Source organism: Paralichthys olivaceus, chromosome 18 (assembly GCF_024713975.1).
Source record: "Paralichthys olivaceus isolate ysfri-2021 chromosome 18, ASM2471397v2, whole genome shotgun sequence".
Classification (NCBI taxonomy): domain Eukaryota; kingdom Metazoa; phylum Chordata; class Actinopteri; order Pleuronectiformes; family Paralichthyidae; genus Paralichthys; species Paralichthys olivaceus.
In genome coordinates, this window is record NC_091110.1 from 1,398,474 (window position 1) to 1,422,727 (window position 24,254).

General features: G+C 39.8%; 1 protein-coding gene across 1 annotated transcript in view; it reads left to right on the plus strand.

Moving 5' to 3' along the window:
* The window catches only part of crb2a (crumbs cell polarity complex component 2a), a 79,243-nt gene that overhangs the window by 49,680 nt on the left and 5,309 nt on the right, over window positions 1-24,254 (plus strand). The window contains exons 4-11 of the mRNA XM_069514416.1: window positions 135-274; window positions 10,324-10,494; window positions 10,584-10,697; window positions 11,894-12,844; window positions 20,493-21,067; window positions 21,451-21,616; window positions 22,936-23,806; window positions 23,906-24,022. Of these exons, the coding sequence (XP_069370517.1) occupies window positions 135-274; window positions 10,324-10,494; window positions 10,584-10,697; window positions 11,894-12,844; window positions 20,493-21,067; window positions 21,451-21,616; window positions 22,936-23,806; window positions 23,906-24,022 (3,105 nt within the window). The remainder of the gene's footprint in view (window positions 1-134; window positions 275-10,323; window positions 10,495-10,583; window positions 10,698-11,893; window positions 12,845-20,492; window positions 21,068-21,450; window positions 21,617-22,935; window positions 23,807-23,905; window positions 24,023-24,254) is intronic.

Sequence of the window (24,254 nt, forward strand, 5' to 3'; positions counted from 1 at the left end):
TGGTGGTGGCCACCTTATTTATATGAAATAAATCTTGAGGCTGAGGTGAACCTCATCACTGCTGAGATTTTTTTTACATGTATTGTTTGAATTTCTATATTTGATTTTAATAAAAACCCACTTGTCTGTTACAGCTATGAATGTGACTGCAGTGATACAGGATTCCAGGGTTACCACTGTGAAGTGGACATCCCTGAGTGTGCCTCTGATCCCTGCCATCATGGTGCCACATGTCTAGAGGAGGTCAAAGGATACACCTGCCTCTGTTGGTCAGGTACTGAACTACATACTGTACACCAAACATTTACGTCCAAATACAATAACCAGCAAGGGCTGAGAACTCTTGACCTGACTGGGCCCCTCTCCATGTGCCTCTAAGCCCACACAACGTCTTGCTTCAGTTTTTCAAAAAAACTCCAACTTAGACACAAACACATGGAATTTAATTAATTCATTACAGTAGAAAACATTTTATTCTGTGTGGAAGTAATATAGGCAACACATAGGGCATAATTACCAAGGGGGGGAGGGGTGCCACTAGGACTAGTGTGTATAGTTTTATACAAGGAAATATACTAGTCACACCAGAAACCTCACAAAGGCTTTAATCATAGGCTATTCAAAATATGTGATCTAATTAGCCCCTGGCTGCGAGGATGGAGGCCACACTATCCACCTCGACAACCCCTCATATGTGCCATCCTCCTCATCTGACATCATTCAATCATGTTGCCCCTAGAGAACTCCATGTCACTTTCCACCAGGACACTCTGCCTCACTTGAAGCAGCTGTAAACAAAATCAGTACAATCAGGACAGTTGAATGACACAATACACCTCCAAGTGTAACTGAATTATTTAATGAAAATAATCTTACCCTCTTCCTTCTCTGTCAATACCGAGCCGGTAAGGTCTGATTGGCTGTACCGAAAATGTTTCTTCTTATTGTCCCAAAGCACGTCTTACATGCATCTGGAAATCAACATCAGTAACATGTGTATATCATAAATAACTAAAATACTCACTAAATCACTTTTGATGTCCTTTGCCACACTGCATAAAAACGGACTTGCAGGGAGAGCTTCGACATAACGCCCAGTGACTGCCTTGTTGTGAGGCAAGCTCAGGCTGTGAAAACAAAATAAAAGAAATAGATCAGACAGTTTCCTACAAAAAACAATGAACTCATTGTTCTCTTTTTCTTTTAGCAACTTTCATGCTAATCTCACAGTTGTTTAAACGCTATTCAGATCTGCAAATTACTTAGCTTAGTAGTTAGCAATGGCTTTTCTGTTTAGTTTAGCTCTTACCACAATTGTGCGCCCGTCTTTTCCGCTTTGACTCCTCCACATGGGGACCTGGTGTTTTTCATTTGAGGGCTTTAATGGAATACTGGGAAAGTTTAATAACAACAATACGACAATTGATGTTAAAATTATGAGGCAATTTAAGCACAAATCAACAGCTTGGTATGCCATGTACATGTGAATATGGTGCTGAGTTTGCCAGTATTTTGGCAGGACAAACGTTTTGGACTTTGTCACGCGATGCTGATATGCTTTATGTGAAGCAGAGTGTTTTGGTGTCAGCAGAAAGACTTCTCTAAGAAAACTTTATAGTGTTGCCACTCTCTCCATCCCAACAGATTATCTTGGATGAGCTTGACAGCAATGTTGAAAATGTATCATCAGAGTGACACTGAAAATTGTATCACTGATTACACTCATTATAGCATTACTTATATAAGGCCAAATTATTCAAGTTACAATGTATGATTTTATAATTATACTAAGCCTGATGTATTTATACCAGAGATTTTCTTAAAAGGGAGTTTGTACCTTTTAGAAATAGGTGTCACCTCTGCACCACTGGTGAGTGAAAGTATCCTGATTTGCATTTGTAAAGCTCACAGCATTGTCATTTACATGTGAAAGCCCTCCCTAGACCTAGGAGCAGGGGAGTCACTTGCCAAGCTTCTCAGGCTTGTAAAACTGCCAGAAATTGGAACCCCCAGTCAATTTCCGACAGTTCCTGGTAGTTCTCTGTGCTGCCTGGAGATACCTGTGAACAGTCGTTAACCTGAAGTTTCACAGCAATTTACAGTGCTGTTTACTGAAGAAAATCCCACTTTTCATGCAGTGCATGGTACACTCGATCTGAAGTCCACAGATGAAGAAGGTTGTGTGGATTATATCCTTAACTGATACATTACTCAGTTTTGAGGATGAGGGAATGAGTCAGTTGGTAATGTCGAATGACCTGGTACCTGAAATCATTAGTGACCGGGATATAGTTGTCATTGCAAATGGGGTAACTCAGGAACATGAGACACTCACAACAACACCAGAGAACATAGTGGATCAAACTGGATCATATGTCACCCACCAGACACTACATGGCTCCTCCAGCAGCCACAGTCCAGAACATACAAGACACTAAGCATAGCACAGCCACCATCAGTCAAAATGTGGACCTGCTCCAAATAATGCATGAAGAGCTAGGCAAGATGCTACAACACTACAAAGATATGGAATCATATGGAACACAGCACATCACCGTATAGGTGAGCCCATGCTACACCAACTGAGATGTCATACCCCAGCTGAGTCTGATACTGAGAAGATAGTTTCCTTAAAGGACCTCTCCCATCTCCAGCGTAGAAAGTTTAGGATAGATGGGGAGCAGACAGGGGAGTAAAACTCTGACACCACATATAGTAGTATCTGTAAGCAGATAGACAAGGGAGTCAGGGAGGACTTCACAGGGACAGAAGTGATCCGAGCTGTGAGATAGTTAAACCAGGTGCCTATAAAGTGAATCTGTGAACTCAAGGGCTTCCTCAGGCCTCATTTTGGTGATAAGGGAACTAATGTGTGCAAAACAAAATGAACAAGAACTGCCCCAGAACCGTTTTTGTATCGCATGGTTGGACAGAAAATTCTCAGTCAAAGCAGGCCAATGCATCCAAAATCCCATCATAGCATGGAAACAGCCTCGGCTAAAGTCACTGATGAACTTCTAATAGTTACAGATAAAGGGTTTGTGTCTGTCCTTGTCCTGTTAGATCTTAGTGCAATATTCGACACTATTGATCATCAGATTTTATCACAGAGATTATAACAGTTAATTGGCATTAAAGGAACCATCCTAAACTGGTTTAAATCCTATTTTTCAGATCGATTCCAATTTGTGCAAATGAAAGATGAGTCGTCTGTGCACACCAAGGTTAACCAGTGTTCCACAGGATTCTGTGATTGGCCAAATTTTATTCTCATTATTTTTTTAATTTTTATTAATTATTGTCCCACAATCATGCACACACAGCACTACATGCAACATGGGGAAATTTGACCTCTGCATTTAACCCACCCGTGTGAACACAGCACACACGGAACACAATACACACAGTGACCACACGGAGCAGCCATAAAGGAGCCCGGGGAGCAATTGGGGGGTTCGGTGCCTTGCTTAAGGGCACCTCAGCAGTGCCCAGGAGGTGAACTGGCACCTCCATACTTCGGTCCATGCTGAACTTGAACCGGCCACCCTTGGGTTCCCAAGACAAGTCTCTATGGACTGAGCTACTGCCTCCCCATAATATTATATATATATATTATATATATGCTTCCACTTGGAAACATTATCAGGACACTGTAAATTTCCACCGCTATGCAGATGACACCCAGTTATGCTTGTCAATAAAACCAGAACAATGTAATCAATTAACCAAACTTCAAGCATGTTTCAAGGACATAAAAACCTGGATGACCCTCAATTTTCTCTTATTAAACTCAGATAAAACAGAAGTTCTAATACCTGGCCCTAAGCACCTTAGAGATACGTTGTCCAATGATATAGCTGCGCTAGATTACATTGCCCTTGCTTCTAATGAAACAGTCAGGAATTTATGAGTCATCTTTGATCCAAATTTGTCGTTTGATTCTCAGTTAAAACAAATTTCAAGGATTGCCTTCTTTCACTTACATAAGATTTAAAAAAAATGTCCTCTCCGAAAAGATGCTGAAAAACTAGTCACATCCAGAACGTATAGTTCTGGATGTGACTAGAATGTTGTGGACCTCTAGAATTATTATTAAAGATGCAGATGTATTTTTAGAGGTCCTACTGCAGTTAATGAGTCATATCCAAATGTGGCAGCAAGCATACCGCAACCTTGAATTATTTTACTGTTGTGGAAAAACAGCTGATCAATGGTCAACTTATTAATGAAGAAAGCATTCAGGAGCCCTTTGACGTCTTATGCTGAAATATTTATTGAAGCTTGGCCAAGGAGAAAATCAGAATTCATCCATTCAATATCTGTGCATGATGCTCTCTCATATTCTGAAGTCTGCTTTCCTGCAATCACACTTAAAACCCTAACAGATCATTGAATCTATGGGTCTGCTAGTTCCTAAACAATCAAATGTATTTAGTTATGGAGATAGTATTGCCTGCTTAGTCTCATATCTGTGATGTCTAGGGAGTGAAGGCTTTGACCTTCGCCAAGCTCTCGCACAACAAACACAACAGCCTGTTGCACTGTGTCCCAGAGAGGACAAGAGACAGTGTCTATGAAAATTCCATAACACTTACTAGCAAGTACTGAAACCAGCCATTCAATTCCAAATGCTGTGTTTTTATTATGCTTGAAGGATATGCTGTTTAGGCATTAGCACTCATGAACGTTTGAGCAGAAATAATCTCGTCTTAGCCCGGGTGAACGTAATGCTCGAAGGCAGCTGGACACCAGAGACCTATAGCTTTCGCTTTGGATTCATGGACCAGAGCATCAGCCGTGGTGGCAGCACCGATGCGAAAGGAATGTGAGGTGTATCGCTGGGATGGCAGTCTGCATCGTTTGCAGAGTAGGCAAAGCCGAGACTTGAACCAGGATCTTGACATGGCCTTTCCTTGGTCAGTTAGGAACAGGGGTTCATCTTGCTTTGCTCAGGGAGGTATCAGGTTATGGAAGACAGGGGACAGAAAGCAATATTAGTTTGTGATATGAGGACAGTAGAGCCTTTTTCCTCTCTATCAGATTTTGAGTGCTTAAGGTGGATTGATAACATGCAGGTTTCAAATGGTAAGATCGTGCAATGAGTCAAAAGAGTCAGAACTGGTGGTGAATTCGAAAGAGAGGGGAAGGTGCTTATCGTTGCTTCCTAGATGTTCTCTCTTAAGTTTGTTGAAGAGGAGGCGTTTGGAGGGATTCTTGAGCAGGCTAAATGCTGAAGGATCTTAAATTAAACTGAATATCTGCTACGGAAGCTTTGATGGATGAAGGTTGCATATTTCGGGATTTAAAACAATGAACAATAAAAGCTTGTTTATGGGGATGTTAATGGGAGAAGCTTTGCATAAGGCAGTGAAGTAGGACCATGCAGAGTTATATGTTTTTATTGTCACCAGACCAAGTCGCATATCCTGGGATGCAGAGTTCATGTACGATTGGAGAGTTCCTCCTAATCTAGGCCGGTTTGGGAGAAGGCTGGGCAATGCAGGCTGTGATGTGGAATTTAAATCGGGATAAAGAATCAGCTATTTTATTGTCAAGGCCAGGTAAGGCCAGGCTGGATGTAGAGTAAAATTTCCCATTATGCATGACCAAGTTAGTCGTCTGATGAATCTATTTATTTATCCTCCGTGAGGAGGAGGTTACCCATTGGGAGGAATCAGATGTTCTGGGTGGCGCCTTCTGTCCTACTCTCTGAGTCCAGATCAAGTGTCCAATCCGATCCTCATCACCAAGTTTTGTGGCAGAAATTCTTGGTGAGAGAAAATAAATAAGAACTAGGGCTGCACACCACGGGAAGGATAAATGCTTCACTTCCTGCATCTCTCACACAATGCAGAACCACACCCACCAATCACTAATAGATCTCTTCAGGCCTGAACTCCGATCATGTGACAGAATTTTTGTGCCAATGCACAGTGGAGTTAAAAAAAACATGTCCTTTTCACAGTCAATCAGTAGGTGACGTTATGACCCTGAATTAATATTGACATATGGAGCTGTTCAAGCTGGGACTGTGATCATAGGTTTTTAATTTTGGTTCTGATTGAACAATACACAGTGGAGTTACAACAACTTTGTTTTCACGCTGATCAGTAGGTGACTCTGTACCCTGAGTTAATATTGACATATCAGAATCAGAAATACTTTAATGATCCCAGGGAGAAATTGTGTTTGTTACAATTGCCCCAAATAAAAGGTAGAAATATAGCATATAAGATTAAAAATAAAATATAAAATAAAATAAAATATGAAATATATACAATATTGTACATTGAATATTTAGTGTAAATGGATATGTATTGTAATGACTCCAGTCTATTGACTCAGAGTTTTTCAGAGGGAGGAGTATAGTTGAATGGCCACAGTCAGGAATGACTTCCTGTGGCGCTTTGTGGTGCATTTTTGTGATCTCAGTCTTGCACTGTTTGACCAGCACGTCATGGAGAGGATGGGAGACATTGTCCAGGATGGCGTATAACTTATATAGCATCCACCTGTCTGACATCGCTGTCAGAGAGTCCAGCTCCACCACTACAATGTCACTGGCGTTGCGAATCAGTTTGCTGAGTCTGTTGGCGTCCGCAACATGCTGCTCCAGCACGCAACAGCAAACAGCAGAGCATTGGCCACCACAGTCTCATAAAACATCTTCAAAATAGAGGCGGCTCTGGCCCTTCTTGTAAAGGGCATCAGTGTTCTTAGCCTAGTCAAGCTTATGGTCCATGAACACTCCCAGGTATTTGTAATCCTCAACTATGTCCACACTGCCCCCCTGGTTGGAAAAAGGGGTCATTGGTGTCGTGACCCTCTTCAGATCCACAACCAGCTCCTTTGTCTTTGTCACACTCAGGCTGCAGGTGGTTCTGCTCACACCATGTGACCAAGTTACCCACTACAGCCCTGTATTCAGCATCCTCACACTTGCTGTTACATCCAACTATTGCAGAGTCATCAGAAAAATTTCTAGAGATGGCAGGACTCTGTCTGGTAGCTGAAGTGCTTGGTGTAGAGGGTTAAGAGGAAGGGAGAGATGGTCGTCCCCTATGGGGCCCTGGTTTTACTGACCACTCTGTCAGATACATAGTGGTGCAAGCACACATACTGTGGTCTGCCAGTCAGGTAGTTCACAATCCAGGACACAACAGGTGCATCCACCTGCATCACTGACTTTCTCGCCCGGTAGAGCTGGCCTGATGGTGTTGAAAGCACTGGTAAAGTTAAAAAACATGACCCTCACAGTGCTAGCCAGCTTGTCCACGTGGCCGTCGACTCAATTCAGCAGGTAGATGATCCAAGTGTGTCCTGAATATGAGACTGAGATGCTCCAGGAGGAGTCTCTCCAGGGTCATCATGATGTGGGACGTCAAGACCACTGGTCTGTAGTCCTTGGATCCACTGGGACAAACGAGGCAGGATGTCTTCCAAAGCACAGGGACCATCTGAAGACTCAGGCTCATATTGAAGACACGGTGAAGCACTCCACAGGCACAGGCTTTCCGCAGCCTTGCCTAAGTGGAGTTTCCTCAGCTGAACATATGGAGCTGTTCAGATCAACACTCTGATCATGTGACAAAACTTTGGGGCTTACTGGACAATGCACAGTGGAGTTAAAAAAAAGTCCTGTTTCACATTGAATCAGTAGGTGGCGCTATGACCCTGTATTAGTTTTGACACATGGAACTGTGGAGACTGTGATCATTGGTTTAAATTTTGGTGCTGATTAGAAAATGCACAGTGGAGGTATGACATTTTCTTCTCCTTTGGCGAAGGATCAACCTTCACCACACCTCAGGTTTGAGGAAATGTCACAATTCTGACCATGTTCTTATAGCTTCTCTGAGCTCATTTGAGCTGTATATTGTAAAGCAGCCAGCAGCAGTGCATCAAAGTATAAAACAATTCACTTCCTGTCGCCTGTTTTTTATTTTTTATTCTCAGATCGAACTGTCTTTTGTGAATTTATTGAAGCAGGAAATACAACAGAGAATCTAACAAAAAATAAAATAATTTAATTGGATTCTTCCTTTAAGGCAACCAGTACTTCCATTTGTGCAATAAGTACTGGATCAAAGCCAACGATTGTATTCAGTAAAGTAATACTAACTAGGGGCAGAATTTCCTTCACTTTGTAAGAATGGGATCTAAGCTACAAGTTGTAGGTTTAGACAATGAGATAACTGAGGTCAGCTGATCAATGGTGATCAGAGAGAAGCTGTCTAAATCATTAATAGGATTCTCAGCTGTTCCTGAGATGTATGTGCTTGATGATGTATTAGCCTTTATTGAGAGCAGGAGATAGATTTTATTTGTAATAGTTAGAAATGTATCATTGCAGAAGGTCATAAAAACAATGCTATTTAGGGATGGAGGGATACTGGGTTCGATGGAGGTGTGACTCTGTCAGCCTGACTATAATGCTGAAGAGAAACCTGGGGTTGTTCTTTTCCCCTATATTAATGTAGAGTAGTAAGCAGTTCTTGTTTTGTGGAGGCCCTCCTTATATGCTCTAACACTAACTTTAAAGGCTAGATAATTTTCAGCACAGTTGTTGGTGCACCACTTCCTTTCTAGTTTTCTAAAGCTTGTTTTAATTCTTGTGTGTTGGAATTATACCAGGGAGCTGGGATCTTTTTCAGAGGCACTCTGGAGTCTAATGTTACTCGTAGTGAGTCTGTGGTGCTTTCGACAAGATAGTCAATCTCAGTGGGACTAAGGTTTTAAAAGAATTTGTCAGTTATATTGAGGGATGATACTGAGTTAAAAGTAAACAGAACTATTTCCTTAAAATCAGATAGACATCTAGAAAATTAGTTTTTGATTAATGGCATGTAGTCTGGTAGAAAGAAGGGTTATTGAAGTATAGTCTCATAGAATAGGGTTATGTGCAAGTACAGACTAGATTTATTAGAGGTGTCTGTGGTCTTGTTGCCTTCAACCGGAGAGAGGGCAATGTTGAATCTTACCGTTCTTGCGATCCTCACACAGCCATCCTCCAGAGCTTTATTAAATGATTTACGTTATGGAGACTCACTTTTTGTCCCCATAATGTATGAGATTTTGGTCCCAACTAAATATACCTTGATTACACACACGCAAACGCAAACACACACACACACACACACACACACACACACACACACACATACACACACACATACACACACATACACACACACACACACACACACAGTGACCATGGAAACAGTTATTGTTTGCCACAGCAGACATTACAATGTTACTGACAGACAGGTATATTTATGGAATTCCAGGACTAACTATTCAGTTCAGTTTAATTTTATTTGTATCACGGCAAATCATAATATACATTATCTCTTTAAATAGACGGTCAAAGCCTTAAAAAACCCAACAGTTCCCACAATGAGCAGCACTTTGGCGACTGTGGAGGAAAAACTCCCTCATTAACAGGGAGAAACCTCTAGCAGAACCAGACTCAATGTGGGCGGTCATCTGCCTCGACTGGTTGGGGTGAGCAGAGAAAAATGGGGAGGAGAGGAGAGAGAAGGGAGAGAGATAGTGGGGAGGGGGAGAGAGAGGCGAGAGAGACCGGGAACATTTGAGCAACATCAGGTATCAGCTCTGTCTAGTTAAAATGTAAATAACAGTGTAAAGAAGTTATTGATTATGAATAATAGCAGCAACAATTAATAGAATAATTAATCACTGAAGTATTGTTGTTAATAATAATAGTAATATTAATAATAATAGTTGTTCTCCTGCAGTTCTGGAGTCAGAGATACCTGCAATGAGAGAGAGAAAAAGAGAGAGGGACTATGGGAGAAAAAAAACATCTTTCCTCCTACTTGTTTTACATCAAGACACAATGGGATTCTGATCATTTCAGTTGCAAACATTGGATTCGAGGGATAGGGTGTATTTTATTCCAAAAGACTAAAAAAATACACATCCATACCAATTTTTTTATTCAGTATGTATTAATATATGTTTAATAAACCAAATTATGCTGTTACACTTACTATGTTTACTCTCTTTGACTGTGTTTTTATTAAAAAAAATAAATAAATGTACATTAAAGATTTTTACTTCTTGATTCTTGTTCTGATTTCTAAAATCAGTCAAATGCTGCTGTACCAAGAAGAGCTGCTAAAACAATTTTTATTGTTTTAATGTTAATGTTGAACATTCACAATAAAGGATTCTGATTCTGATTCAAATGAGGAGGCACAAATGTTATGGTGAATAAGGGTTAAAGAAACCATATGGATTATTGTTATTTATTGTAAGTGAAATCAAACCAACCTAAATCCTGTGTTTTGTTTTCTTTAGGTTATGAAGGACCAAACTGTGAAAATGACATAGATGAGTGTGCAGAGCAGCCTTGTGAGAATGGTGGGGAGTGTTTTGAGCGTTCAGATCCTTCTCACTGGGAGATGGAGTGGGAGCTCAGCTTTGCAGATGCAGCTGGATATATTTGTCAGTGTCAGTCTGGGTTTGCAGGTAAGTAAAACTAAAGAAAACAATGAGCTAAACTTCTCACACTCCTTTTTTAAGAATCTGACACTAATTTTGTTTATTTCACATCACAGGAGAGAACTGCTCTGTCAACATTGATGAGTGTGAGTCTGAACCCTGTCAGAATGGAGGCAGTTGTGAGGATAAGATCAATGGCTACATCTGTACATGTTCAGCAGGATTTCTAGGTAAGTCTTAGAAAATGCTATCATCAATTGTTTCTGCCACAATCCCAGAAATTCTCTAATTTCTGAAGCTTTTGTGTGAGCATGTTTGTGTCATGTGATGGTTTCTGATGCTCTCCAGACACAAACTGACAATTAAATGTATTTAGTTATTAATTGATGGTGTGTGATCATGAATCTGGATCATTACTTTTACTTTAACCCCAACATCTTGGTGGTGCGCATTTTGTGTTGTTTGTGTTTTAGTTACTTAAACCCTGATGTCCTGGCTGTGCCAGTCATGTCTCATATTGTGTGTGGCAGTTTAACTGTATTGGCGCAAAATGTTGGGCCTTTTTTCCAATGTTTTTAAATACATATTACAATACTGCATGAACATTGACTTGAAGTAAAAAGCAGCCGATGTATGACAATGTAATGTTCATAAATCTGCCCCTCTTTGTCCATGCAGTGCGCACACATGCATACACACAGTGCACTTTTACAGGGTATATTTGGATTATTGTAAATATTTAGGATAATTATTATATTATTATTTAAATTCACAATAAACAATAAGTACTTATAATCATTAGATCCAGCTTCAGGAAAGTGCGTGTGTGTGTGTGTGTGTGTGTGTGTGTGTGTGTGTGTGTGTGTGTGTGTGTGTGTGTGTGTGCCAAAGCATAAACAATACAAATGAAGAGTTCCACCACCTAATTTTCATTTTTGGTTCTATGTGTTCTTTGCCCTCAAGGGTTCTTTTTCTTTGTATACATTGTGGCTCTCATACAAGAATTAACTGTGTCTCTTTGAGCAATTTGAATTATTATAAGGTGACTGAATAAAGACAAGAAATCCAGTTAAGGCACACAAAGAGAGAAGAAGGCATGCTCACTGACGCCCCTATTTTGTACTGATCCAGTGATGAAGATAGTAAAAAATAGTACCCAAGAAATGATCCTCCTGTCTGAGTAATGTAAACCTAAAGTTCTGTGAAATTACAGAGCCTTTTAAAATGAATACAAAATTTAAAAAAAATAATATTATGGAACAGCACATTGTTAGTTTTGTTTGGTCCAGGGGATCTTTTGACAGTAAGAAAAATCTCTCCATGCGCATACAAAAAACAAATAAACCATAGTATTATTCTCCTATTTTCTTCCAGTAAATCCACTAGTAGTCAGCAATATATATATCTAGCTGTTATCTCTTTCCAGGTGAGCTGTGTGACATTGACATTGATGAATGTGCAAGCCAACCCTGTCAGAATGGTGGCTGGTGTGAAGACAGCAGAGCGTCCTACATCTGCCACTGTCCTGAGGCAGAACCAGGTGAACTTCCTTGGGGAGGATATCACTGCGATGTGAGACTCCATGGCTGTGTGGACCATGAATGCCAGAATGGAGCCACCTGTCATCCACGGCTGGAGAGTGGAGAACACAATCACATATGCTTGTGTCCTCATGGCTTCTATGATGAGCAGTGCTCCACAAGTACAACATTCTCCTTCTCCACTCCAGGATTCATTCACATTCAGATTGCTCTAAAAGAAAGGAGCCGAAGGGAAGTTGAGCACCATGTTCAAATAGGTTTCGAGGTACAGCTACGTTTTAGGACCACTATACCCAATATGTTGTTCATCTACAGAGGGGATGTGGACAACCACCTTATCCTAGAGATTGTGAATGGTGGTCTTAGGGCTAAAGCTTTTTCTGAGGAATCGTATCTGGATGTGACATTTCCAGGCTTGGTTAATGACGGGGCCTGGTGGGATGCTCATGTTCGTCTTGATAATCAAGGTCTAATTCTGATTATAAAAGGCCCTGGATGTGACAATGATGGGTGTAGGGTTATGGATAGCACACATGAATTACCTTTCCAGCCCTCTGAAGCCTTCACTAACATTTATATAGGTGGAGCACCAAAGGAGCTTTTGGAGGGCTTTGCAAGTGATGTGGGATTCATTGGATGTATGGAAGACCTAATGATAGACTCTAAGCTTATCCTACCCCAAACACTACCAGAGGACCAAGGCCACGAGCTGGGCTGCAGTAAGAATGAATGGTGTAAGCCTGATCCCTGCTATGGGCATGGACGTTGTGTGGACCTGTGGACCAGCTACCAGTGTGAGTGTTACCGTCCCTTCCACAGTGAGAGCTGCTCTAAAGGTAAGCACTGGTACAACCACCAAATTCTTTAAAACCTTAAAGTTACTTAAAAGTTATATATATATAAAAGCCAAAAACTATTTTCTGTGTAAACATATAGTGGCATAATGGCATCATGAAAAGAGAATTAAGTGTTTGAAAACAAGCTTGAAAACAAGCTCCTAGAACTTCCTTGAACCTATTAGCTCTATAGTGTGTGGACTCTATGGTAATTCAAGATTTAATTGAATTTGTCCTGTTCCTATCTGTAAGAAAAAGTAAACATTTCAATTTTAACTATAATGTGCATTATATCTACTCAATCCTCTATTTTGGTCCTCTGTCTACAGCCAATTTTATGCTTATGGCTTTTTCAGTTTTCCGTTACCCTAAATATGTATTTGTCCCTAATGCTTAACAGTCTTTTGTCTATCTTAGACCATTATATTGCCTCAAATGTCAGTAAGTCAATATATTTTCTTAAAACATACATACAGCCTTCTTCATACATTTGACTAGTTAAACAGGGAGGAGGTTAAACAAATGTTAATTGAGGGGCAATCCCAGTCCTGTGTAATCTCCAACAATTTATATCTTGGTATTTTTTCTACAATATATTTATCCCAAAATAAAGGGCGTTTTGATTTTCACTGTTGTTAATTAATCTCTTCCCATTCATCTTCTGACAGTTTAATATTTGCCTCAAACCCATTATTTCCTTTTAGATTTTCTACATCTGCAAATTATTTTGAAATCAACTTCCTACTTTAATTTGGATAACTCAATCCCCTCTAAAGTCTCCCTCCTTAATACTTACTCTATAGGGTTAGGGCTCATTTGCAAGTATCTATAAAACCTTTAATTTTATTTTATTTTTCCAAGATTTGAATGATTTTTTATACATTTTATTCAGAGTGACTTCAGAATAATATGCATTACATCTTAAGACAATGTGTTTTCAAAGAGTTCTTAGATACAATTTAAAATGTTCTAGATTAATACCTTATAGAAATTAAATCATTCCAGCACTCTATAGAAAGTTCCACCTCCACCAGAACAAAAAATTCAGAAGTGTGACAAACTCCTCAAGAATCCCCTATCCAATATCTCCCCTCTTTGTTTACAATTTAATCTGAAACATAAAGGTTTCACCATTATGGATGTCAGCGCTTCTTTTGGGGGTCGTGAAACCCATATCCAATGAACTCTTTCATGTTGGGATTAAATGACTGTGGTAAATCTGATTTCACCCAGAAGAGATTTTGTATAGTAACTGTGTGACCCTAAAGTTAAAACCATAATGTTTTTGCTACGGTAGAATGAGCCTTATATATTATCAAATATCTGCATGTACCACGGGTCGCCTTACCATGCCCATCGCCATCTTGCGTCATCATATTGCTATAGTCGCCCGGAGCTGACAAACAAAGAGGTGGCATTCAAAGCAGCATTTATTCAACAGACTAAGAAGAGCTTGTAACAAAACAAAGAAGAAGTTGGACCTGGGGGTTATTTTAAGTTTGCTAAAAGAAATTATGTTTAATGAAGGATAATGCTTCTACTATAACAACACACAAAACAAGAGAGCCTACACTGAAGTCTTCAAAGAAGCAAAAATGCAAGGACTTGAAATGAAAAGGGGACATGATAACAGAAACAAGGATAAACAAGATTTCTGCTGAGAGAAAGAGTTTCCGATGCTGATATCTCAATTTTTTTTTCTGAACAGGTAATTTACTAACATAAATTCAATTTGTTGTTTGATTTGAGCTTTACCACGATGCACCAGAAGTACAATGTTTGTATACAGTTGGTTGCTGTAGTAACATTTACATTGTTAGAGATTCCATATTCTTAGGGTTCAGCCCAGAACTACTTGTTGGAACTTGTTAATGATCTCAGGACAGCTGGGACAACAGTCACCAAGAAAACCATTAGTAACACACTACGCCATAAAGGATTAAAATCCTGCTGTGCCTTCAAGGTCCCCCTGCTCATGAAGTCACATGTACAGGCCCGTCTGAAGTTTGCCAATGAAGATCTGAATGATTCAGAGAAGGCTTTGGAGAAGTTTATGTGGTCAGATGAGACCAAAATGAAGCTCTATGGCATCAACTCAACTTCGCCGTGTTTGGAGAAAGAGAAATGCTGACTATAACCCCAAGAACACCATCCCCACCGTCAAGCATGGAGTTGGGAAACATTATGCTTTGGGGGTGTTTCTCTGCTAAGTGGACAGGACTACTTCACCGCATCAAGGGGAGGATGGACAGGGCCATGTACCATGAAATCTTGGGCGACAACCTCCTTCCCTCAGCCAGGACACTGAAAATGGGTCATGGATGGGCCTTCCAGCACGACAATGACCCAAAACATATGGAGCACATTAAGGTCATGGACAGACAGGCCTAGCTAGTCTCCGGACCTTAATCCCATAGAAAATCAGTGGAGGGAGCTGAAGCTTCGAGTTGCCAAGCGACAGCCTCGAAACCATAAGGATTTGGAGAGGATCTGCAAAGAGGAGTGGACCTCCTGAGATTTACACAAACCTGGTTACCAACATCAAGAAACGTCTGACCTCTGTGCTTGCCAACAACGGTTTCTCCACCAAGTACTAAATCATGTTTTGCTAGGGGATCAAATATGTATTTCACACAATCAAATGCAAATCAATTTATAACTATGATGTGATATTCTGGATTTAGTTTTTTGAAATTCTATCTCTCACTGTTACAATATACCTACTATTACAATTATAGACCATTCATTTCTTTTTTAGTGGGCAAACTTACAAAATCGACAAGGGATCAAATAATTATTTCCTTCACTGTACATATTAACATTTTTGAATGGGGATTGTGCATGTAAATAATAATTTGTAGGTGCATTTTTAAGCTATGGAAAAATAATATTATAAAACTGTAGGTATAACTTTTTTCACAGATATGGTAAAATAACGGTAAATTACATGTGTTTTATCAAGAAAGATGATATATTCTTGGGGGAGGATTCACAATCTCCTTATTAAGATTAAGATAAAATTTCCTTTATTAATCCCAGGAATATGTAATAGGATATAATTCTAACGAGCAGTGGGTTGACGTAAGAGGGAAGATCAAGCAGTTCTTTTGCCAAAACTGCTCATTATTGTAGATCCCCCAAAACTGATGGAGGGAGCAGCATCAGAAAAGAATCTGATGGCGAGTGATGTCTCTACTTGTTGTAGAGAAAAAGAAAAAAAAAATCTAAATGTATGTTATATGTGTTATATGTACATATGCTGTTCTGCCGTGCTCACAGCGAAAACACCAGACGGCCCTGGATGTGGTGTTGAAGTTTATGTGCCGCGATCAGTGAGGATGACATCATTTTAAAGGGATCGCTTTGGTGAGAGAATGGGCTGTGATTGGTGGGTGGCTGATAAGCACCCATAAACCTATTGGTAGCTGACAGCTGAGCACATGACTCCGTGTCCTGCATGAACTAACGCAATGCTTAATTTATTTTACATCCTGAGGCAGTGAGAAGTTCACTAAACAAAATAAATAAAAACAGATAAATCTAAGGTGTCCCAACAATCACAACTATGATTTTGGACATGAATAGATAGAATAGAATACAGAACATTATACATCTGTAACAATGTAAATGTTACTATACCAGCAACCAACTGAAAACAAGCATTGCATTTCTGGTGCATAGTAATAAAACTGATCTTTTAAACAACAAAATTGAATCTATATTGGTAAATTACCTGTTCAGAAAAACAAAACTGGAAACCGTTTTCGCCTCTTTGATGACGTGTTATTATATATTAAGTATTATCCACCATTCAACCTAATTTCAATAAGCAAATGTCCAACAAACTTTATTTATAGATATTTTCCCATTTAACAGACAAAAAATAATTTAAAGCACAATGCTAGTGTGGAAAAAAAGCCTAGAGCACAACAGCGACAACAACACAGAAAGATGATAGGAAGAAAAAACAAACAAAAAAGTGCATCACAGTATGTATTCAAGCAAATATTCAAGCACAGATAGGACACATCATGCAAGTTCATAGCACACATAGTTTAGAAATGGATCCCAGGTCAAATCTCTTTAGGGTGCCATTGAGGTTGCATCTCATTTTTTAAAGCTTTATTATGTGCTTAATGTATCTGATCTATTGAATAGAATTGAGTGTCTAGTTAATAAAGAAGGAAAGTCAATTACCTTCTGTAAGTGAGTTGGGAGATTGGAATCATTAGCTGAGAATACACCAAAAACATCAACTAAAGAAGCCTGAATGTCATAGTCACATGAGATCAAAAAAGTATGACCAAAAGGGAACAAGTTTTGGGCAAACTATAACATGTGGTAGATGGTTGCTGGGGTCTCCTGAAGTAGCACTTTAAACTGTATTAATCAATCAATCAATCAACATTTATTTATATAGCACCTTACAACAACCAAGGATTGACCAAAGTGCTTCACAATTGCAAATCCAACATACACAAACAGCAAACACAAGACAAGAACAACAGTTTCATTTGAAGGCTTGCTAGAACAAGTATGTTTTTAGCTTGGTTTTGAACAGAGGCAGGTCAGTGGTGGTGCATAGCTCAGAGGGCAGTGCATTCCAAAGTTTGGGACCTGCTACTGCAAATGATCGGTCACCCCACTGTGTGCTCCTGGATCGGGGGACCTCTAGCAGGTGCTGACCAGCAGAGCGGAGAGCTCTGCCGGGTTGGTGGAGCTTCAGGGTTTTGCTTCTGTAGGTGGGTGCAAGGCCATTTATTGAGTTGAATATGAATAATAAAGTTTTAAACTGGATCCTAAATTGTACAGGTAGCCAGTGAAGGGAGTAAAGTACGGGTGTGATGTGATCTCGTTTACGGGTGTTAGTTAGGAGCCTGGCAGCAGCATTTTGTACCAGTTGTAGGCGGTGGAGAGATGCTTGTCTAAGTCCAATGTACAGTATATTGCAATAATCCAGCCTTGAGCTAATAAAGGCATGGATGGCTCTTTCCAGTTCACAGCAGCTCAGAAACGGCTTAACTTTTGCAAGTAGGCGAAGCTGAAAGCTTAAGGCATGCCTTGAACATATACTGTAGAAGAGGAATGAACCCTTGCAAGGGCCATGTCCCATTCCTCATCTGACAGCAGGGACCCTATGTAATTTTCCCAATGTTCTCTAAAATGAAATATAGATAAATCATTGAGAATCTGCCCTTATCTACCATATTAACGCATAACAAAGAATCCAGGCAGGATAAAGGAGGGGTACTTGAAAAACGAATACCTGATTTGTAAGTAGCGGAAGTAATGACTACTAGTCACTTCGAATTTTTGGGAAAGTTATTCAAAGCTCTAAAGTCCCCAATACTACGTATACCCTTGACATGCCAAGCCTGGAAGCCTTTGTCTAACAAAGATGGCTGAAAAAGGTGATTATTAATTATAGGTGAGTAAATAGAAATTGCTAGTGAGGCCATGCCATTCCAATCCTTAACCACAGGGAGATTGCATTAAGAATATCACCTAGTAATATGAATGGAGTGTCAGGATTGGAGGTGTGTGTGGGGGGGGGACGTGGAAGGTAAAAGGGAAAGGGAAGGACCAAGACGCAGAAACTAAATACTGTTCAACAAAAGGTTTCCTTTATTTAAAATGTAAAAGTAACAAAAGCTATCTTCTATAAACAAAAGTCACACTCAAAAAACAGAGGAGTGGAACATGAAAGGACATGAAACAACTTACGGGGAAACATGGCGAGAGGAGACAGGACACATGACCATGACGAGGAATGACAAGAAACACGAACATGACGAGTATCGACGATGTACCAACAACCACATGGGGGAAACAACATAACTTAAATACACACTTGAACTAATGAGTAACTGGGGACAGGTAGCACAAGACAAACAGGTGAACATGATGACGGCAGGAAGTCAAAGGGAGAAAACACACCGGTAGCAGGGACTATAAAATAAAACAGGAAACAGAGGAACACTGAACAAACTTAAAACATAAATACAAAACGTAACAAAAACACTGTTGAGACATGAACTGAAAACTCTCTTCATAAACGGGAACAAAATACAATAACCAAGACAGGGATGAACACAGGAGAAGCACAGGGTGGAACATAAAGGAACGCAGAAGGGAACATGAGAGAACACAGGATGGGGCACAGAGGAACACAGAAAGGAACACGAGAGGAACACAGAGATGAACGTGGCGAGGGACAAAGAGGAGAACACAGGAGAGGGACACAAAGAGGGACGCAGGAAAAACAGGGTGGAACACAGAAGAGAACTTGAGAGGAGCACAGAAGGGAGACACAAGTGAGGGACAAAGGGGACAACAAACTTAAAACATGAATTCCAAACGTAACAAAAATGCAATGTAAACTAGAAATGAAAACGCTCTTTCTAAAAGAGGACAAAATACCATAACCATGACAGAAAACACCATACCCGTGACAAAATACAATACCTGTGAAAGAAAATACCATAACGTGACAAAATACAATACCCGTGACAGAAAATACCATAACTTGACAAAATACCACCATAACCGTGACATGGAGGTCTGAAAGGGACAATCCACCTAAGGTTTTTGGTCTTCCCATAAATTGTATCCTTAAACATTTTAATTTATAATTACAAATAAAGGAAGGGATCATCTTGTTGTATGAAAAGATTGTGGTATTGCTTGAAATAGATATAAAAATTTGGCACAATGCTCACTTTCCAACCACCATTGCATATTGAACATTTGGATCTGAGATAATGTTTGATGCACTAAATGGAACCTGGAAAGTATAGCTGCCCCCCAGCTTTTACAATCAAATTTTGAATAAAAGAGCTGACTCACCTTGTCTTTTATGAATCCTAGAATGGTCTTTATTTCTAAGGTGAGTTTTCTGTATCAATACTTTGGCTACCCCAAGGTGTTGTAAATTGGATAGAACCATCTTTCTTTTGACCACATGGTTAAGACATTTTACATTCTAAATGATTATATTTACTTCTCCATTATCTGAGTTTGAATAGTAATTATTAAGTGGCATTAGAACTAATCATTTAAAATATATCAGAAAATATCATTTGAAATATATCAGAAAATATCATTTAAAATGAATCATCCAATCTGTGTTGGAAAGAATATTAATGAATGCACAAACAAAACAAAAAAACATACACAATATATGTACTGCTATATTTAACAAGTAATTAACAAAACATATATCCCTGTGCCTTGAGATGACCTTTAAACAGGTTAAGCATTTGCAAACTCTCATTTGCACCCTTCCTGCTTTTAAACAAATATTCTTTCTAACACTGGGAACCTCTATAAGAATATGATGCCTCAAACGTTAAATCATATTTTGATGCAACGTGACTTGTGTTGCCTAATGAAACGTTTTCTCAGAACTGTTTGGGCATGTACAAATTATGCTTGATTTTTCTTGTAAAATTGTGGTGTGCAGAACTGTTATTTAGAGTTGCCAATAACTACAGCTGTGAAATGTAATAGAGTACAAATTTAATATTTTACCCTGGGTTTTGGGAATTTACTACAAACTGTAAAGACTGTCCAATACTTAAAAAATTACTATGTTCTGATTTTGTGATTTTCATGTGATTAATCCTATCTTCCAATTCTCCTCTGACAGAATTCCCTTCATGGACATATGGCTATGAGGAAACTGTGAGTTTCAGTGCCTACACTGTAAGTAAGAGCCTTGGGAACAACTTCAATGTGTCCTTTTTCCTGAGGTCATTAAAGCCAGATGGACTGCTGTTCCAGCTGAGGAGACCTACAGAGGAGGAGGGGGAAAAGATCTACTTCTCAATCCATCTGGGGATGGGCAGAATTCTGGTTAGCTCTCTGCCTAACAGTGTCCCACTGACAGCACCAGTATTTGTGACCACTGGCCAGAGGCAACTTTTGCAGGTGGAAGTCCAACATAGACAAGTGATCTTTGAGCATGCAGGCCTTCGCTATGGAATAGGAGAGATCCCTGAAGTGAATATTAACAGTGGAGATCAGGCCTATGTAGGAGGGCTTCCAGGAGACTTGGACTCAGATGTGTGGGGGGGCTATTACAAAGGTTGCCTGCAGGACCTTCGTTTAGATTCTGTGCATTTGGATGCAGATGCCTGGAACATTTTGGATGAAGAGAAACTGCTTTTACCAAGTGATGCTGAAAATGTAAAGGAGGGGTGTGTCAGTGATGATACTTGCAAGGTAAGAAATACTTCCTCGCTCAGCTCCATGACCCATGCAGTTCTGTGGGCTGTCTCCTTCATGTTCACACTGTACAGACCAGGGAGATCTGGTACCCCCCACCTCTTCCCAAAGCCCCTCGACAGACATTTCATCATGGTGTCATAAGATAATTTTTGTTCCTAGTCAAATTCATACACAAAAAATGGGCCTGCTGTATACTGTATCGTTAAACATTCATTAGCATTTCTTGGCCACATTTTTACAGATATACAAATAACATCCATATAGTGGAGCCTTTCGAAAGGGATAACAACACTGTAAAGTATACAGTTTTATTTGCTCTTGAGTTCTTTGTGTATAGATGATATATGTAATGTATACCAAAATGCTTCCTTATGCAGATGAAGCCTTGTCAAAACGGAGGAGAATGCACCATCACATTCAACGATTTTACATGCTCCTGTCTGGCAGAATACACCGGAAAGACCTGCAAAAAACGTGTTTGGTGTATAAGTGGTCCTTGTGTCAATGGTGGCCATTGTGTGGACCTCCCTGATGGATATGAATGTAAGAACATCTGCATCATTTTAAAACTGTCATTGTTTGGGCAATAACAGGCCCATATGGCATATTCACGGCCTTCAGGAAGTGTTTACTTCCCCTTTACTTTTTGCACAAAGACAATTTTGTTGAGTTAATTTTGTTAATCTGCAAAATTGTCAGTTTTGTCCATTTACAATTAATCAATCAATCAAATTTTATTTGTATTGCCCATATTCACAAATCACAAACTCTCAACAAGAGTGAGGAAAAACTACCAAAAGAAAACTTTTAACAGGGGAAAAATAACGTAGAAACCTCAGAGAGAGCCACATGTGAGGGATCCGTCCCCCAGGATGGACAGAGGCGCATAGATGCCATGTGCAATGGAGAACATCAGATAAATAAGAGTAATTACAGCATTGGTTAGAGTAAACAGTTAGAAGCATATTGGAAGGTAAATGAATTGAGGGATTATTATTATAGAGGAGACATATTAAATTAAATGAACAAAACTGACAATTTTGCAGATCAATCTTATCAAAACTGAAAGTTGTATTGTGACCGATTACCTTGATGAATCTTGAAGATTTAGTGGACAATTGCATTGGTTGTTCACCTTTTGAAAGTAATCTTTTAAATATGCAGTAACTATGCCAATTAAATAATGTTGCATTCACATTACCATGACATGGGACTATGAAAAATAGATCCCAAGTTCAAAAGACACTGAACTTTACAGAGCAGTAAAGTAAAGTAGCCACAGTAGTTCCTAACCCATTAACAGTGTAGGAAACATTTGTGAATGATAATTTCAAAGTACAACATTTTTTGAAGAAAAAAAACAAGATGAGCATAAATATATCTGTAGATTGTATAGAGGAAAGTTGAAAGCCCAACATGGATACATTCTTGTCTGCTTTAACCTACAGTATATGTCCTGGCAGTGCGTGTCTTGTGTTGTGTGAGGCAGGTGAAATACGTGCCTACAAAATGTTGGGACTTTTTTAATGTGTTGATAGGAAATGCATTCCTCAGAAATTGTAGAGGAATCAAACAAATACAAAGTAAAATTCTAGTTCTAAAGTGCATTATGAGCGCAGGCGAGTGGGGAGGGAGGACACTCCAGCACAGTACAAGGCAACTGGGCCTATGCATCTGATTTAATCCTGAATCATTAGCTTCAATATAAGCATTTTTCAACAGCTGGGCCAGTGGTGCAAACCTGCATTGTTTGGACAGATAACCAGTTGAGGCATTATTGAGGAGAAAAAGGTTAGTGAAAGCAAGACAGCATTGCACAAAAATGCATAATAATACAAATATTTCTCCATGTTGAACCCTAGGTCTACACAATGCCACATTTGAGAACAATCCTCTGCAATACAGCGCCGGAGGCTCCCTGACTGAACCTGTCTCCAATATATACATGGAGCTGCGGACTCGATCAGAGAATGCTGTGCTTCTGAGGGCCTCTTGGGGCTCTGACCTGTTTATGGTGGGTCTTCTGGACTCCTCAGTACGAGTAGAAATCCACATTGGCAACAGTGTAGAGACACTGACCTTCACAGGAGTTCGCAGAGTAGCTGATGGGAGCTGGCATCGTGTGAACGTCTCAATGGCTGAGAAGGAGCGCAAACCTGCTCCCTGGGTCATCACTGTGGATGGAATCATAGATACCAGCAGCTTGCCAGAGCGCACAAAAAGCCTGCAATTTATCAATGAGCAGGGGGCCATGTTGGCCATTGCAGAGAGCTTCACTGGCTGCTTGGGTGCAGTGAGAGTTGGTGGAGTCCACCTTCCTTTTATTGATAACTATAAAGCACCACAGCAATCCCAGTTCCATTTTATAGGAAAACCAAAGCTTAATTTAGGCTGCACTAGTACCCCTGTTTGTGATTCAGGCCCTTGTCTAAATGGAGCCACATGTGAGGACCTCTTCAATAAATTTGGCTGTGTGTGTGACTCTGGCTGGGAGGGAGATCAGTGTGAGACTGACACTGATGACTGTGCATCTCAGCTCTGTGTTCATGGAACCTGCAAGGACTACTTAGCTGGTTTTGAGTGCTATTGCCACCAAGGATATACTGGCACACTCTGTGATGAAGATCTCAATGAGTGTGAACATCACGCTTGTGAACATGGAGGCACCTGTCAGGATGGACCTAATATGTACACCTGTATATGTCCCAAAGACTACAGTGGTCCTCTCTGCCAGTGAGCATGCACTCATTCATCAGTTTATAAGTTTTGACATACAGCAATATCTACTTTAGTATACGGTGCACAAAGTAACACTAATTTATTTTCCGACAGGTGGGACTATCCCCCAATACAGTGTGGTGATAATGTCCAGTGTGAAAATGATGGGATCTGCAATGATGGGCTTTGGGGAGCTAACTGTTCATGCATGCCAGGTTTTACAGGCACCAGGTAAGCTTAGTTTGTACACTCCTTATGTGAACTTACAAAAATATTGGATGATAAAATATATATAAAATATAGTATAAATAGTATTCTAATTCCATTGTCTTTTTTTTCTCAATGCTAAAATGTCATTTTCTCAAACTACAATATTGGAAAACCAAACATTGAGAATCTAAGAATCATAGCCACATCATAGGCACATTTTGCAGGTGAATACACATTTATCATTTTACTCAAT